The 18,589-nt window shown below is 42.0% G+C and overlaps 1 protein-coding gene and 1 long non-coding RNA gene across 3 annotated transcripts; one reads left to right on the top strand and one right to left on the bottom strand.

Annotated features, from left to right (window-relative positions):
- Nucleotides 1-68: 68 nt before the first annotated feature.
- Nucleotides 69-16,646, top strand: LOC140622789 (RNA polymerase-associated protein LEO1-like). Of its 2 annotated transcripts, XM_072808530.1 has the most exons (10): nucleotides 69-2,362; nucleotides 4,437-4,539; nucleotides 5,173-5,318; nucleotides 6,003-6,087; nucleotides 7,571-7,665; nucleotides 8,154-8,288; nucleotides 10,245-10,380; nucleotides 11,328-11,487; nucleotides 12,008-12,094; nucleotides 16,154-16,646. In XM_072808530.1, exons 2-9 carry the CDS (start codon nucleotides 4,459-4,461, stop codon nucleotides 12,088-12,090), a joined length of 921 nt encoding a protein of 306 aa, XP_072664631.1. In that variant the 5' UTR covers nucleotides 69-2,362; nucleotides 4,437-4,458; the 3' UTR covers nucleotides 12,091-12,094; nucleotides 16,154-16,646. The 2 variants fall into 2 exon arrangements, with proteins under 2 accessions (XP_072664631.1, XP_072664632.1); XM_072808531.1 differs by lacking the exon at nucleotides 69-2,362 and having other exon boundaries at nucleotides 2,695-4,539.
- LOC140622794 (uncharacterized) lies at nucleotides 3,481-17,385 on the bottom strand. Its single transcript, XR_012022458.1, has 5 exons — nucleotides 16,130-17,385; nucleotides 11,358-11,519; nucleotides 9,766-10,059; nucleotides 7,292-7,356; nucleotides 3,481-4,055 (listed from the first exon to the last, which is right to left on the bottom strand). It is a non-coding gene; the product is annotated as an uncharacterized lncRNA (long non-coding RNA).
- Nucleotides 17,386-18,589: the final 1,204 nt, after the last annotated feature.

Here is an 18,589-nt window from a genome sequence, read left to right as displayed (position 1 = left end):
CTCAGGTTTCAGTGAGTTCCTGTTGCTCTGCCTCTCCCCTGTCCACCCCAGAGAAGTCTCCTAGTTGGGGCCAGGTGAGGCAAGCGAGGCTTTCCTCTGAGGTGCAGAATTTAAAGGGGGCCCCAAAAGAACCCCTAATCATTTCAGTTTGCTAGGGCTGCTATAACATAGTACCACAAACTGGGTAGCTTAAAACCACAGAAATGTAATCTCTTGCAGTTATAGAGCCTAGAAATCCTAAATCAAAGTATTGACAGGTCCAGGCTGCCTCTGAAAGCTCTAGGGAAGAATGCTGCTGTGGTTTGTCCTAGCTTCTGGGGGTTTCTGGCAGTCGTTGGCTGTTGGCTGCATAACCCCAGTCTTTCCTTGGTCTTCACATGGTTCATTTCCAAACTTCGTTTGCTCTGCGTCTCTGTATGCTTTCAGATCTTCTCTTTCGAAGGAATCAGTGGATTGAGGACTGACCCTAATTCAGTGGACTTAATCTTAACTAATTATATGCAAAAACCCTTTTGCCAAATAAAGTCAGTTTCTGAAGTTCTGGATAGACATGAACTTGGCGGCAGAGTGGGGTAGGGGGAGGAAAGGGTGCCCCTCATTAGCCCATTATAGTTATCAAGATAAATAAAATTGTGATACAACATTTTAAAAAATTGGACTAATGCAAAAAACCATGATGGACAAAATGTCAGAATTTTATGTAAAAAGGATCTGATGGCTGGAATTAGGGTAAGGCAACTTAGAGCTGCACAAATACAGAGCTGGATGGATCCCCACTTCAATTAAACTTTCGATATTTTGTTCATGGTTTTTCACATGAAGTTTTATTATTTTAATTTTTTTTTTCAAATGAAGTTTTAAAAAGATTGTATTGCAGTATCATTTATCTTGATGACTGAGATTTTGGCACCCCTTATATTTTTCACCCAAGGTTAAGTGTCTCACTTGTGCATCCCAGTCCTGGCCCTACTTTCTCACAGCATGATGGCTGGGATGCAAAGATGAGCAACCTCAGAGAGGGAACCACATAAAAGCTGTATTACCTTTTTTAGGTTTTCTGGCTAGCACGGAAAGTCACATCAAAATCCAACACAGGGATCCCTGGGTGGCGCAGCGGTTTGGCGCCTGCCTTTGGCCCAGGGCACGATCCTGGAGACCCGGGATCGAATCCCACATCGGGCTCCCGGTGCCTGGAGCCTGCTTCTCCCTCTGCCTATGTCTCTACCTCTCTCTCTCTCTCTCTGTGTGACTATCATAAATAAAAATTAAAAAAAAAAAAATCCAACACAATCTCTTCATTTAAAGTGAGTCCTTAAGGTGAGCCTTTATTCAAAGGGAGGGAAATTTGGTACCTCTTGATGGTTGGAATGGTAAAGGTATTTTTTTAATTTGATTTTTTAAAAAAGATTTATTGATCTATTTGAGAGAGAGCGTATGCGCACAAGTACAGGGAGGGGCAGAAGGAAAGGGAGAGAGAAACTCCAGCAGACTCCCTGCTGAGTGTGGAGCCCAATGCCCAGGGCTCAGTCTCACAAACCTGAGATCATGAGTGGAAATGAAGAGTTGGACACTTAAACTGAGCCACCCAGGCACCCCTGCAGGTATGTTTTAAGTTTACCACACATACTTGTCTTTTCTGTGGTGTTGTACATGTACTAATTAATCTTTCCCTTACAGATGGACTACCCTACTTCCTTTCTAGTGCTGTTGGTACAATCTGGGGTGGTGGCTGTGGAGGCTTACCTGAAGCCTAGCAATAGAGAAAGAAAAATGACATCAAAAAAGAAGAAGGTCCTAAATCACCAATGTGCCATTTTCCTTATGCCATTCTTCAGTCTCTTGCTGTTTGTTGGCTTATCAAGTTGAAACTCCTATGCCTGGCTTTTAAGAGCCTTTATCCTGGCTGTCCTTTTTAAGGCAATATACTTCTTGTTTTTGTATTTGTTTTTAACTAATAGTCATGTGTATCTGTTACTAAGCTCTTTTCTTTCATCTCCAAACCGACCCATTTTATAGCAAGCTCAGTGATACTGGGGCAAGATGTGCTTCTGCAAGCACATTTCATCTTTGCCAGCTGCCCCCTGTTAGGGGGCGCTGGAGGGAGACTGGAAGATTGAATAACAACGAAGAGATTACTCCTTCCTGTTTGTTTATGGAACTTTCTGGAAGCTTCCTGTCAACTTGCAGGTTTTCTAAGAGGGTCCACAAACACTTCATTACCTCAGCAGAAGCAGTTCTTTTCTACAGCAGCTCAAACAGTTTGCAGCTTTACCAACACTTGGAGAGCCAGTTTCAGTGACAAACACCCCCCCCCTACGCCCCCCAGAGGCATCAGTGCCAGCTGGATACTTCTCTTCCTCAGGTATGAGTTTCAGCTCCATACTGTAATTTTTTAAGCTTAATAATTCCACCTCTTCATTTTGTTCCCTCATTTCTAGGAGTGAGTGGAAAATTTAAGTAAAAAATTTTTAAATTCTATATGTACAGACAGCTGGTGTTTTCTGTTGCCCAACTCAGACCTAATTGAGTAGTCGAGACAAATCCTTAAAGATGTGATTTGTAGGTTAGTTTGGGTTTCAATGCAGGTCTGAAAGGTGTGAAAGGGTGTGGTGGTAATGCATGGTATGGTGGCATGATAAATCAGATTATCCCCCCTGGTTGAGGGCTCAAGTGGCTTAGGCAGTAGTGATTGTGTGGACTGTGGTATGGGGTAGATACTTCTGAGTGCCTTACAGAAGGAAATTACAAGCTTAGGTCTTTAAACGTGTTCAGCTCAGGTCGTGGTCAGAGAACCAGTGAGCTTTCCTAACAGCCCTAAAAGAATCTCCTATCTCATAGTCAGAGGGCTGAGATAACTGAATATTAAACATTTAATTGTATGGTTACAGAATTGCAACATTAGTTGAATTCCCAGCATTTTGAAGTCTCATATGAAAGGGCATTTTTTTTTAATTTTTTTTTTTTTTAAGATTTTATTTATTTGAGAGAGCACATGAACTGTGGGGAGGGGCAGAGGAAAAGGGAGAAGTAGGCCCCGTGCTCAGCCTCAGCTGGATGCAAGGCTCTATCCCAGGATCCTAAGATCATGGACTGAGCTGAAGGCAGATGGATAACTGACTGAGCTCCTCCAGGCACCCCGAAAGGACATAGAGAAAGAAGCTGGGAGTGAGATATCTGTTTGGACTCATGACACATTTCCTAATTCAATTTCCTAGTCACCCTGAGCCTCCCTTACCTATGAGAAGCAGTTTGCTCCCCTGTACCTGAGGAAACTGGGTTTTCCTTGCTTGAAAACACTGTAATGTCACCTGGGGCAGCTTCCATTCTCTAGACTCAGCCAGCTGCATGCTGTCTGACCCACTTGTTACCAGTAGACCCATCACTAGGATCTCTGCATACTCTGACAGAGAAAGCACAAACTCTGAAGAAGAAATAGCTTATATACCAAAAGAACTACAAGCCTTTGCTGATATAGGGAGAAGCCGAGGGAATATGTGTGGAAGCGTATTTAAGAATGTGAGATGAAGGACAGACTATTGGGCCAAATTGACTGCTTTGGGCACACTTATATATTCAGGATCCGATGTTTTCATAGCAAGACATGGCTCCATAGTTGGTTAGCTTAAACAAACTCATTGGTGGCCTACTTGTAATGAAGCTTCCCTGGCATTGTGTGGAGGGAATCCAAAGGCGTAGGGAGATAAGAGTTGGATTAGACATGTCTTATGTTACATGCGTATCACCCCCTCACCTCCAGTTACATCCCCTGAGAAGGCCAGATGAAAACAACAAACATTTAATTTAATATTTTATAATTTCTGACGGTCGTGATTGGCTTAGCAGGAGAGTTGTGGCTCCGGGTTTTTGTGGCAATCAAGATACTGGCTCTGAGAATGTATTCTCTATAGGTTTGCCTGGGACTGAAGGATTTGTTTCAAAAACAGCTCACTAATATGCTCTTGGCAGGAGGCCTCAGTTTGTCGCCACATGAGCCTCTCCATAGCAGTTTGAGTGTCTTCACATCATGGCAGCTGGCTTCCTCTAGGGCAAGTGACCTAAGGAGAGAAAGAGCAAGGCAGAAAAACCATAATGTCGTGGCCTAGCCTTGGAAGTGAAGTTATATTCTGTTGATCACATAAACCAACCATGACACGTGTTGGAGGAGATTGCAGGGGGCAGGAATATCAGGCAGGAACCACCAGGAACTATGTTGAAAACTGGCTATCACAGCAGCTTTGCCTTCTACCAACCATCTTGGCCACCTTCCTTCTCTATAGATGCTTGTTATGCTTTTGGGGGCTAGGCTCAGGGAGCCAGATCAAGGTTGGCTTAGTGGAGATTTGGTTTCTGAATCTTGAGAAAATGTTGAAGTGATGGGCTAAGAACTGTGTAAAGAACTTCAGTCAGAGAAATTAATACTGTACGTGTTCTCCCAGCATTGAAGATTATAGTAGGACCATGGATCTGTTTGGAGACATAGATGACATTTCTTCAGAGAGTGATGGGGACAATGAGCAACCTATTCCAAGGCAGGCTGTTGTAAGTACAATCACTAACCTCAACAGGTTCCATTATTCAAGGTTAAAAAGAAAGTTTCAAAGGCTGAAGGGTCTGCCTCCTATGAAAAGAGGACATTGATAATTGAGTAGAATTGAGTAGTGGTCTGAAACACTTGGTGAATCAGGGTGACTTTCTCAGCTCTGTTGGGAATTGTGGGCATTTGAGGGCACAGAAAAACTGATCAAAATGAGGATGATGCCAAACTTTTGGGGCTAAACTGTGAGGACTCATTATTTGAAAACCTTTAAGTTTTTCTTAATACAAACTTGTGCCAGAAAGCATGTGCTATTTGACTTTCTGCTCTGATTTTAATAGTACTGAGAGGTTACACATTTCCACAGTTCTTTCATTTAATGTCTTATGCAAACTAGATAGGTCAACAAAATAGATATTTTTTCTGGTAATGAGGGCTAACAGATCTTGTTTCTGTGGTGGTATTTCTGGGGGAGAGGATGAAATTTTAGGGAGAGGCCTGAAGGGGTTATGGACTGCTTTGTCCCTAAAATGGCGTCTGAATTTACTTCTGGTTATACCTACATCTCCTAGTACCAGAGAAGAGCTGGAGCATTTTTAATTTCACTTCAAACCCTCACATTCTGATTCCTCTCTTAGGATGAACATGGATTGCCTCAGGACCAACAGGAGGAAGAGCAGATTTCTGAAACCAGAATAGAAGTAGAAATCCCCAGTATCAACTCTGATTTAGGAAATGAATTGTACTTTGTTAAACTACCTAAATTTCTCAGCATAGAACCCAAGTAAGAGGGCTGATTAAAGTTTTATTTTCAAGATCTTAAATAAAAACATGTGGAATATAAATGTTTTTTCTTATCATGAGTTGGCTAATTATAAAGAAGGGGGATTCCTCATATACCTCTGGAAAAGTAAATTTAGGATGCGCTGTGGTAGAAAAATGATGAGTTACTAATGTGAGAATTTTAAAGTGAATGATTCTTCCAGCATTTTGGCACTTATAAATAAACAGACTTGACAGCTGGTAAAGGTGTTTTTCATTAGTATAAAGCTGAAAAATCAGAAAATGAGATTGACAAAGTTTGCTAGAGAAATCATAAATATTCAGTGCAAAAGCCACTGTAACTAGAAAAGACGATTTTGGACAACAAAATAGTATTGATGAGTATTTCTCATGAAGGTTCATGAGTTTAAACAGGATACCTTTTCTTTAAAAAAATAGAAAGGTAGACTATGTCTTATTTTAGAAGACATTTCTTCAAACAAGACTTAAAATTATTAGTCACAGTTGGATTTTATTTCAGATGTTTTAAAATCAAATTTCAAGAAAGTATGCAAACTGGCATACATGAAGCTCTTTGCCTCCTGTGATTTTTAATATATTGGTACATGTTGTAAAGATTATTTTATGGCATTAATAATATTCATTACTAAATATGGCTAATATGTGATTAAAAAACGATTTTTAGACCTTTTGATCCTCAGAATTATGAAGATGAATTTGAAGGTGAGAAAGTGCTTGATGAGGAAGATAGAACCAGGTTGAAATTAAAGGTACTATTCTATACTTCCTTTTTTTTTTTTTTTGAGGTTTTTCATTAAAACAGAGATAATGATTTGAGACTTGAGATTATGAAATGTTCTTTTATGTTTACTCTTCAGTCAACAAATAACTGTTTGGAACAAGGACTGAAATGTCTTTTCAGAATCTTTTTAGGGGAGAAGTTACATACTCTTTTTAATCCCTGCAGTTGTCACTCTTCTAACCTTTTTCTCACAGTTGTAATTTTTCAATTAAAGTAACAATAAAAATTCTTGAAAGTTGTTAGCTACTTCCTTTAGGATAAATATAGTTAGGTATATGGAACTGCCTCTACTTTTATAGTGGGTAGCTTCTCACAACTTCCGACAGTAGAAATCTCGCAGACTCTTTATGGAATTCAGATTATGCACAAGGAGATGCCTTTTCTTCAGGCGATTCCTCTCAGGAAGGCCTGGGATGGCAGGACACTCCAGTGCTGTCACAGGGATGTTGTCTTGTTGCTTGGGGTTGCGTATGAGCTTCTGTCACAGGCAGAACCAATTTTTTTTTTTTTTAAGATTTTATTTATTTATTCATGAGAGACATAGGCAGAGGGAGAAGCAGGCTCCATGCAGGGAGCCCAATGTGGGACTCGATCCCGGGACCCCAGGATCACGCCCTAAGCCGAAGGCAGATGTTCAACCGCTGATCCACCCAGGCATCCCAGGCAGAACCAATTTTTCTGCTACCTTTGTGATTTGGAGTTCCTACTACATGGGTAGGACAAATTTGAGCTAAAAACAGGGCAAAGTGTAAGTGTTAGGTTTTAATTTGTTAATTTTTTAATTGTACATTCTTTTATTATTTTATTTTTAATTTAATGCCCAGAGCTTCCCTGTCTTACTAGGCCAGGCTTACTAGTCCCTCTTTCATTGGGCTCATAGCCCTTCATAGACTTGCAATAGGCAGACTTCCATTTTAACTGCCTACCTCACGTGGACCCAAAGTCTCATCTTCTCTCTTTTGAAGCTCTTACTGGGATCCCTGGGTGGCGCAGTGGTTTGGCGCCTGCCTTTGGCCCAGGGCGCGATCCTGGAGACCTGGGATCGAATCCCACGTCGGGCTCCCGGTGCATGGAGCCTGCTTCTCCTTCTGCCTGTGTCTCTGCCTCTCTCTCTCTCTCTCTCTCTGCGACTATCATAAATAAATTAAAAAAAAAATAAAAGAAGCTCTTACTGTGTGTGATAATACTTCCATCTTGCATTGTACTCAGCTTCTGCTTCCACTGCTGTGAACTAGAGCTTAGGAAAGATTTAAACAAAATGGTTAGTTTACTCAATATTTCTAGATATTTGTGGCAGGAGTGTTTCAGTGTTGCCTGATGGGCTATTTATTTTGTGAGCTTCCTTTGTCACTACCTATGAATTCTTGGCACATGATTATAAGTCACTTGAGGAAAAAAGAACATGCAGTTTAGTTACATTGGTTTTCTAATGCCCTTGTGTTTTGAACCAGGTGGAAAATACGATAAGATGGAGGAAACGCTGGGATGAGGACGGAAATGAAATTAAGGAAAGCAATGCTCGGGTGGTCAAGTGGTCAGATGAGAGGTGAGCCCATAATACCCGAAGAGCACTGAAAGACCCAGAGTTCTCTGTGCAGGACCTTACTTTGGGGCCATCTTTCCATTAAAGAATTAACAAAATCTAGGCCTCTGGGAGGAGGACACTTTAGGAGTAGGCTCAAGATGTGATCAGATTCATGGTAGTTGCCTTACTGGGGTGAAAGCGTAATGCTAGCTCACATGCATGAGGTGCCATTGCACAGTATAAATTGGTATTTTGGGGAGAAATGTTTCTGTTTTAGTAACGACATGGTAGAGATTGGGAAAATGACAAAAACAATTTCAGGTTAAAGAAGGATGCATTTTACCACCTTTTGCTTTAAAGGGAGTAAGTTATTGATAGCATCTCTGTTTTTCTCATGAATTGAGTATACAGTCCCATAGCATTTTAAGTAAAGCCAGGAGGGGAACATGGAGATGGTAGGATTTGTTCAGTGCCCCGCCCCCCAGTCCTGAACGGTTTCTTCTTTGCAGCCTTTCCCTGCATCTAGGCAATGAAGTGTTTGATGTCTACAAAGCCCCAATGCAGGGCAATCACAATCACCTGTTCGTTCGAGAAGACACTGGTCTACAGGGACGAGCCGTCTTTAAGTCCAAACTCACCTTTAGGTAACCGTTCCTGCTGACATTTTGTTCCTGGTAGGTAGAGAGCAGTGGGGCTGAGAGCTGTGCAGAGAGCCTGACTTGGCCCTGACTGACATGATTTCAGGGTGCTCACCAGGGACGTGGTCTGTTTCCCACACTCTTTTTTCACCTTTACTACGAATTGCTGTTTCTCAGGGAGCCAGTTAATGTCAAAACTGGCAGGCGACCACTGTGTAAACCAGACCAGTGAATGAATTCACATTGGTTGGTGCACCTGGCAGGAGGCCTAGAAGACTGGTCTGTGCTGCTCAGCCGGTCTGTGTCCTTTCCCTTCAGCTGGGAGGCCAGCCGATCATGAGCATGTTGTCGGGGTGAGCACAGAGTAGAGGAAAGGGCTAAATGGTGTGAGGGGCTGCAGTTTGACCCCAGGCAGGCAGGTGCTCCCTGTCTGTGCTGCAGCCTCTTCACTGGACACTACTCCCTGCGCTCCTTAGCATACCTTCCCTCTAAGGACACAGAGCTGTTGTCCTTCGTGTGGCTCTCCTTGAAGTGGGGCACTTAACAGACTACCTGTACACAAGGTCTCTTTTTGAGATCACGAAAATGTTTTAAAAGCAAATTGTAGGTCCTCCTAGGTAGCTCTGTTAAAGGTTTGCCTTTGGCTCAGGTCATGATCCCAGGGTCGTGGGATGGAGCCCTGTGTCGGGCTCTGCTTAGTGGGGAGTCTGCTTCTCCTTCTCCCTCTGCCCCTCTCACCCACCCCCAACTTGTGTTCTGTCTCTCTCTCTCTCTCTCAAATAATATCTTTATAAATAAAATCAGATTATAATAATGGTCACACAACTTTGTAATTTAAAAAATCATTTAATTGTGTATTAAAATGAGTGAATTTGATGGTATGTAAATTATGCTCAATATAATGTTACTCCATTTTAAAGACTAATGGACAGTTTTGAGGGTGTGCCTCACTTCTGTTTAAGCTGAAGAAGAGTCTCAATCTCACAACCTTTTTTTTTCTTTTATTTTTGTAGAGAGAGAGGGTAAGTTGGGGAGAGGGAGAGAGCACCTTAAGCAGGCTCCACTCTCAGCACAGAGCCTGACAGGGGGCTCAATCTCACGACCCTGAGATCATGACCTGAGCCGAAATCCAAAAGTCGATGCTTAACCTACTGAGCCATCCAGACGCCCTTCACTCTCACTAAATTTTAGTTTCCTTATCTACAAAATGGCGATAATATCTACTTCACAGGGATATTTTGTCAGTTAAGTCAAATAATACATAAGATGTCATGCAGTGCAGAGACCTGGCATAATAAATGCTGTTCAAGTCCAGCCTCTTAATGAGCTTTCTCAAATGCTGCTATAAAAGACAAACGATTCTACAGCCTGCTTTTTTCCATTGTGGCCTATTTTCCACATTCCTTAAGTCCCATCTCTCTACAGCTTCAGAGACCCCCTCCTGAGGATCACCCTTTCTTCTTTCTGATGTACTAAAACCTACCTTCCTTTAGTCAGGAATGTACGTTTTCCGCACCAGTGATTCCTGTTCTTGGTACTGTCCTGGGCTGTCCTGAGGCCTCCTTGCTTTGACCCTCCTTCTGATCGTATTCAGATGGAGAGACTCTTCTTTACTTCTTGAATTGCGACTTCTGGCCTCTGCAGCACCCTCATGGAACTGAGATTTCATATCCTTTTTCTGTCTCTGATTGTTGTCGGGGGTTTCTTTGGACAAGTCCTTGACCCTGCCACCTGTTCTCTTCCTTCCTCCACTTGCACTTCACCCCATCAGCATCTCCTGGGAAATGGGACGGAGGTTGGAACCAGAGAATGAGGAAGCCTCAGAGCCCCAGGACCTGTGCCCCGCTTCCCTCATCTGCTGCAGGGGAAGTGGTCACTGTCCACAGCTGTTTGTGCCGTTGAGATAATCACCTCTAAATGTTCTTAGTCTACAGTGACACATTCTTGTCCATGTCCCAGCAGACCTCATTCTATAGACTGTGCCACACAGAGAAAGATGACCCTGCCACTTGGTAATAGATGCTCAAAGACACAGAGGATTAGAATCTTACCAATTGCTGGTTGTGATCCTGAGTGCCAGCGCACAGAAATGATTAAGGTACATTGGCTATGTTTTATCCTGGGATTTTTTTGGGGGGTATTAAAAGCTGTACTTTCAAAAAAAAAAAAAAAAAGCTGTACTTTCCAGAATATTAATTCACAATTAATGCCTAACCATTTTATTTCTTACAGTTATCAGGGAGCCAACCTAAACCAAGTGTGTAGTTAACCATAGTCATGTCAATGGCCACTGGTAGGATAGAGCAAACCAGCCACTCATGGGCTCACTCTCCAGTTGATGAGATTTCAGGGGAAACCTGATAATTTAGAAAATACCAACTTTGACAGATACCATAAAACTTTGTTAGCCAGACAGGAAATGCTAGGAAGGTCAAAAAGACATTCCTGACCCAACACTGGCTCTGCTTGTGAACAGCAGTGTGTGGATTGCCAGGCAGAGGAAGGGTATGAATGTTCTGCTTTGGGCTCAGGGACCCTCCCCTATGCCAGCATCTCCCCATCTTGTCATCCAGAGCTCTGGGGAAGGTCTCCGGAGTGAGATGCCCAGACAGGAACATCTAGGCACCAGTGTTGTTTGGTGGCGCCTGATCAAGCCGGAGGTCTGTCTCAGGGGTTGGCAGACACAGCCTCCCCCAGGCAGAAACACACTGGGCATGGATGAGGTTCCTCAGGCTGGTTGCTGCTCTCTGGGCTCTGAGTGGCTGGTGGCCCAGAGTGGCTGGTGGCGCAGGGGATTCTGCGGCTCCCAAGGCCACGTCTGTGCCAGTCCTGATTGGGCGGTTGGCGCGAGGGAGGAGCCTCCTGCCTCCTCACCCTGTTGCCTTCACGCCTTAGAATTAAACTCTACAAAGTGATCTCTGTGTTGGTAGCAGGTGTGGAATGGAGAGAGCTGTACTCTGAAGACAAGAAATATAGTAAATGTAGGTTCAAATGGGCACAATGGTAGTTGTTTTTCAGTTAAAAAGTTGGCTTGCTTCTTTATAGAAAGAAGAACGTTTGAGGGCTTCTACTCACCAGACAATCCATCTGTGGGAGAAGCAGAGCCAGCAGCGGCTGAGTGTCCCCTACCAGGACCCCAACAGCATCCATGAGGAGGAGGATGGTGCCAAAGCCATTAAAAACCATTACCAACGGGAGCTCCAAGGTGAGTTGGGCATGGAGATCCGATTTCATCACCTGAGGACCACAGAGGTTGATGATGGGCATTTACTCCCCGTCCTGCTGTGATTTACTTAGAACAGTAGTACAAAGGCCTTTTATTTTTAGTTAGGGCTACTTTCCCACAGAAGAGCTTAGCTGGGAAAATAAGGCACCTCCAAAGTAAAGTCAATTAAATAATTTATGTCCTTACAGAGGAAAATGTGTGATGAGCAGTTTGCCTGCTTGTGTATTGAGCCGGTATTTAAACTTTGTAATTTTTAATGTGTGCATAAACCCTTTTAGGTGTTTAAAAGCCTTGCCTCTCTCTCAGAACAAAATCTCTCAAATCAAAGTCATTTTAGCATGTCTGAAAGTTATATACATCTCATCAAAACCTTAAAGATGTTGTCGGCTCCTCAAGGGAAAATGTATAGTGGGAAGCAACAACAGGGAAAAAAGCTCAGGAATACACAGGTCTTTGTCTATGAGGGAAAATCTCACGTCTGAAGTTCCTTTGCTTTCAGAGGAACGAGCCAAAATCTGTACTTCGGACAGTGATGAGGGATCAGAAGAAGAAATTACTGAGAGCAAGGAAACTGACCAGTGATGAGGTAAAACCAAATTTATTGGATGCTAGAGGTTTACCGTTTCCTCAGTCCACTCCTGGAATGAAGAGTAGCTCCCAGCCCAGGAGCACGGACAGATGTCTGTACACTTCACTGAAACTCAGGGAGATAAGTGCAGTGATTGGACCAGGAGTGGCCAGAGGAGAGTCTGATCCTTTGTTCAGGTGGGTGTTGGAAGGCTGCTCAGAGGAGACCTCAGAGCAAAGTCTTAGGTTGCAGGGCACTTGGGCCTGGAGGGCGTCCTGGGGGGGATGGAAAGGCCTGTGAGGAAACGTGTGGGGCCCTGAGGCACCACCACGCTCAGTAGTAATTCAGTGTGGTAGAGCAAGAAGCATCCTGGGAACTGGGTGTCTTTATTGTTTGGGTATAATAGTAATTGAGGGTTATTCCGTTTTCACATTATTGAAATATTTTTCCTTTAATTATTTCCTTTTCCACTATGTCATAAGTACAAATAACATTTTTTTAAAGGTTTTATTTATTCCTGAAAGACACAAAGAGAGAGGCAGAGGGAGAAGCAGGCTCCACACAGCCCAATGTGGGACTTGATCCTGGGACCCTGGGATCACACCCTGAGCCAAAGGCAGACGCTCAACCACTGAGCCACCCAGGCGTCCCTACAAATAAATTTTAAGTCTTAAATATATAGGGAATCACTGTATTTCCCATATGCCAGTTTAATTGATTCACTGTTTTCTTTCTGAATGTTTAACATGCTTCACTCTAGGTTTGGAGTCACAGATCAGAGTAAACATCACAGTAACAGAAATGTTAAGCATGTCAGTTAAGCACTGGTCACCTAAGGGAGACATTCACTTTTCATATAAAAATATATATTTAAAACTTCAGGGGCACCTGGTGGCTCAGTCTGTTGAGTGTCTGACGATTTTGGTTTGAGTTGTGAGATTGAGCTCCAAGTCGGGGTCCATGCAAGTGCTGTCTGCTTGAAATTCTCTCCCCACTGCCCTCTGCACCCCTACCCCTGCTCACTTGCTCTGTTTCTAAAATTAGTAAATAAAATCTTTAAAAAAAAAACTTTAAAAGTATAATGAAAACACATAAAATGCAAGCAGTCCTTTTTTAAAACCAACAGGCTTTATTTTTTTATTTTTATTTTATTTTTCCACAGGCTTTAAAATACTAAATTTTAGATAGAAAAAAACGAAATACTGAGGAAGCAGGGGAATGTATTTCAAGCAATATGATCAGAATGTCAGTCAGTATAATGAGGAGGAATTGTCCCTCCTGGCCTGACAGCTGCCCAGGGGAAGCCCGGGTTCATGGGGCCTGACCAGCTAGACATCGTGTCTGAGGACCTGGGTTGTTGCTGCGGGGTGGCCTTCCAATGTGAAGGGCTGGCTCCTCCATCAGTTCAGACCACTTTATTTTAAGGTTTTTTTTTTTTTTTAAGTTTTTAATTCCAGTTAATTAACAGTGTTATATTAGCTTCAGGTGTACAATATAGTGATTCAGCACTTCACCAAGTGCCCTCTTTATCCCCATCACCTGTTTCACCCATCCCCCAACCCCCCCTCCTGTCTGGTAACCATCTGTTCTCTATAGTTAAGAGCCTCTTTCTTGGGTTGTCTGTTTTTTCCTTTGTTCATTTTGTTGTTGTTGTTGTTTCTTAACTTTTACATGAGTGAAATCATAGGGTATTTGTCTTACTCTGACTTATTTCACTTAGCATTGTACTTTCTAGTTCCATGTCGAGATTTCATTCATTTTTAGAGCTAAGTAATATTCCATTGTATATATACTACATCTTTTTTATCCATTCATCTAGTGATGGACACTTGGGCTATTGTAAATAATGCTGCTATATGTAAACATCAGGGTGCGTGTATCCTCTTGAATTAGTGTTTTTATATTCTTTGGGTAAATACCCAGTAGTGCGATTGCTGGATGGTAGCTGGATGGTAGAGTAGTTCTATTTTTAATTTTTTGAGGCATCTTAAAACTGTTTTCTGCTCTGGCTACACCAGTTGGCATTCCCACCAACAGTGCAAGAGGGTTCGTTTTTCTCCGCAACCTCACCAACACTTGTTTCTTCAGTTTTTGATTTTGATGGTGAATGATGATGAGCATGTTTTCATGTGTCTGTTGGCCATTTGGATGTCTTCTGCCCATTTTTCAATTGGATTATTTGGTTTTTAGGTGCTGAGTTGTATGAGGTCTTTATATACATCAGATATGTCATTTGCAAATCTCTTTTCCCATTCAGTATGTTGCCTTTTAGTTTTGTTGTTTCCTTTGCTGTACAAAAACTTTTTATTTTGATGAAGTCCCAATAGTTTATTTTTGCTTTTGTTTCCTGCCTCAGGGGACCTATCTCAAAAAAAAAAGTTGCTGTGGCCGATGTTAGAGAAGTTATTGCCTGTGCTCTCTTCTAGGATTTTTATGGTTTCAGGTCTCATATTCGGGTCTTTAATCCATTTTGAATTAACACACACACACACACACACACACACACACATATATGGTTGTTTAGTTTTCCCTACACCATTTGCTGAATATGCACCATTGCATATTGTTTCCTACTTTGTTGAAGACTAATTGGCCATATAATCATGGGTTTATTTCTGGGTTTTCTATTTTGTTCTGTTGATCTATGTGACTATTTTTGTGCTACTACCATACTGTTTTAATCACTACAACTCTGAGATAAAACTTGAAGTCCAGAATTTTAAGATTTTATGTATTTATTCATGAGAGACACAGAGAGGCAGAGACACAGGCAGAGAGTGAAGTAGGCTCCTCACAGCGAGCCCAATGTGGAACTCGATCCCAGTACCCCAGGATCACGACCTGAGACAAAGATAGACACTCAACAACTGAGCCAGCCAGGTGCCCCTTTGCTTTTCTTTTTCAAGATTGGTTTGGCTATTCAGGGTCTTTTGTGATTCCATACAAATTTTAGGTTTATTCTATTTCTGTGAAAAATGCTGTTGGTATTTTGATAAGGATTGCATTAAAGGTATAGAATGCTTTGGGTAGTATACACATTTTAGCAATATATGTTCTTCCAACCCATGAGCATGGAATGGCTTTCCCTTTATGTCTTCTTCACTTTCTTTCATCAGTATTTTATAGTTCCAGAGTTCAGAATTTTCACCTCTTTGGCTAGGTTTATTCCTAGTTATCTTATTTTGGGGACAACTGTAAATGGGATTGTTGTCTTAATTTCGCTTTCTGCTGCTTCATTATGGTGTATAGAAATGCAACAGATTTCTCTATATCAATTTCGGATCCTGCAATTTTACTGAATTTGTGTATCAGTTCTAGCAGTTTTTTGGTGGAGTCCTGGGTTTTCTAAATACAGTATCATGTCGTCTGTAAATAGTGAATGCCTTTTATTTTTGTGTTATCTGATTGCTGTCCTTAGGACTTCCAGTACTATGTTGAGTAAAAGTGGTGAGAGTAGACATCCTTGTCTTATTCCTGACCTTCGGGGAACAGCTGAGTGTTTTTTTGCCACTGAGGATGATGTTAGCTGTGAGTTTTTCATAGGTTGCCTTTATTACACTGAGGTACATTCTCCCTAAACTTATTTGTTGGTTTTTATTATGAGTGGATGTTGTACTTTTATCAAATGCTTTTTCTGCACCTACTGAAACGATCATATGGGTTTTTAAAAAGATATTTATTTGTTAGAGACAGAGAGAACCAGAGAGCATAGCAGAGGGAGAAGCAGACTTCTGCTAAGCAGGGAGCTCAATGAGGAGCTCAGTCCTAGTACCCTGAGATCATGACCAAGGCAGACACTTAACTGAGCCACCCAGGTGCTCCATGATCATATGGTTCTTATCCTTTCTCTTATTAATATGATGTGTCATGTTGATTGACTTGCAAATATTGAACCACCCTTGCAACCCAGGAATAAATTCCACTTGATCAGTGGATTTTTTTTTTTTTTTTTTTTTTTACATATTGTTGGATTTGCTTTGCTACTGTTTTGTTGAGGATAGCTCAAAACTACTATAGACAAAGTTTCTAGAAATGTTTGAAACTGAATATTACCTCTTATCTCTTGTATCTGTTCAGGAGTTGAGGCTTCCAGAAAGAGAAAAGCAGGAGGTGAAGAGGAAGAAAATGACTGAAGTATGAAATGTGCGCTCGTTGTATACATTGTATTAATCCTTGAAGAACACAGGTTTGAACTGCTTGGGTCCACTTACAGCTATTTTTTAAAAAATAAATATGGTACAGTACTTTAAATGTATTTTCTCTTCCTTATGGTTTTCTTAAGCTTACTTTATTATAAGAATATATAATACATTTAACAACCAAAATATGTATGAATCAACTGTTTATGTTATCTGTAAGGCTTCTGGTCAGTAGTTGGCTAGAGTTTCCTTGGATTTTCAACTGTGTGGGGAGTGGGGGGTACTCCTAACCCCAACATTATTCAAGAGTCAACTGTATATTATTAAGTGTCTTTTAAAGCAATGATGACACGACTTGTTTTGACTGAAATGATGAATTGAGTCGTTTTTGCATAATCCTACTTGTGAATAAAGAATATTCAGAAGCAAGACTATGACTTTAGAAAGCCCATTTTTCCCCCAAAAGAAGCTTATTTTGGTAACTGTTTGCTCTGGGTCTTAGGTTTTTGTGCATTTTGGTTGCTCTACTCACCTCATTCTCCTGGCTGGGCCCAGGCATCGCCTCTTCTGGGATGTCCTCCTGTCCTGCCTAGCTGGGTTTGGAATCCTTCTGTGTTTTGTCATTTATTTCCATGGGCGTGGCACTAACCTACCTTCGGCCACATTGCTCTGTAGTCCTGTCAGCGCAGGTAGAGCATGGAAGGGCTTAAGGACACTGAGTGCTTTGCCAAGTGCTGCACTGGCCCTACCAGTTCTAATCCTCAGAACAACTTGAAAGGCAGGTATCGTTAGTTTCCATTTTACAGACTTGGAAGCTGAGGTTTAAAGAACTTTGACTATCTGGGGGCATCTGGGTATCTCTGTCGATTAAATGTCTGCCTTTGGCTCAGGTCATGATCTCAGGGTAGTGGGGTCGAGCCTTGTGTTGGGCTCCAAGCTCAGTGCAGAGTGCTTGCGACTCTCTTCTACCCCTCCCTCCCGCTCACATGCTCACTCTCTAAAATAAACTCTTGGGTGCCTGGGTGGCTCAGTTGTTAAGTGTCTGCCTTCAGTTCGGGTCATGATCTCAGGGTCCTAAGATCAAGTCCCACATTGGGCTCCCTGCTCAGCAGGGAGTCTGCTTCTCCCTCTCACTCTCCCTCTGTGCACTCCCTCCCTCTCTTGCTTTCAAATAATAAATAAATAAATAAATAAATAAATAAATAATCTTTACCAAAATATTAAAAAAAAAAAGACCTCTGTCCAAAGCTTTTTCTTCCCAAATAAAAAAAAAAAGCATTTTAGAGAGAAGGGTCATGATCTTTTATATGGAGCAATCACAGTGTTAAGTAGATCCTTATGGAGAAAGACCCAAAATACCTGAGATGAATGTCATCATCAAATTTAGAGGAAAGGGTAATGGGCAAGAAAATACTAGATTTGACTCCTAGCTTTGTGACTGGTGCACTAGCTGGAACACATAGCAGGTACCTAGTATTTATTGAACCAACAAGCCAACGGTATTATCTTGGGTAAGTTATATGACTTTTCTGAAGGTTTCCTCAACTCACTGGGGTTGGGATTTGATTGACCATGTAAATCCCTCATGATTCAATATTTACTTTTTTTTTAAATGATTTTTTAAAAATTTTTTATTTATTTATGATAGTCACAGAGAGAGAGAGAGAGAGAGGCAGAGATATAGGCAGAGGGAGAAGCAGGCTCCATGCACTGAGAGCCCAATGTGGGATTCGATCCCAGGTCTCCAGGATCGCGCCCTGGGCCAAAGGCAGGCGCCAAACCGCTGCGCCACCCAGGGATCCCTACATTTCTTGATCTCTGAAAATTGATACTAATTAGATATATCTTTTAAAATGTCTTATTGTTAAATAGATATGGTCAAAGAAAAAAAAGGCCCATCATCTCACCATGCAGGAAATTCCAGAATTGTATTTCCCTTCCTTTTATAACTTTAAAAGCATAATTTCATGGTTGTATAGTAAACATCCATAATTAGCACTACCTCCTGAAAGGCTAGACTCCTTCAGAACGCCAAGAGGTACCAGCACCGTTTCTTTGTAAGGTCAGCTGTTTTTCACAGGGGTTGGCCTTGAGGCTCTGCTAGGCCTGCAAACAGGCCTGAGGCTGGGATCTCTAGGCCCTCAGGCCTGGCAGACATGAAGGAAAGCTTCACAAAGGACAAAAGATGTTTGATGACTTGACCCACATATGGTTGGCCATGCTCATCATTTGGTCCCTAAAAGAGCAGGGGCCACCGTGCTGGGCATGAGGACACTGTGTCCCAGGGCCACTCGTACTCACAGGAGCTGGAGTGCCAGAGCCTCCTTACTTGCCCAAGAGGACGGGCATCAAGACCTCCTGCAGGAGAACGTCA

Source organism: Canis lupus, chromosome 32 (assembly GCF_048164855.1).
Source record: "Canis lupus baileyi chromosome 32, mCanLup2.hap1, whole genome shotgun sequence".
NCBI lineage: Eukaryota > Metazoa > Chordata > Mammalia > Carnivora > Canidae > Canis > Canis lupus.
The sequence above is the reverse complement of the archived record's forward strand: the minus strand, read 5'-3'. Positions and strand labels throughout refer to the sequence as shown.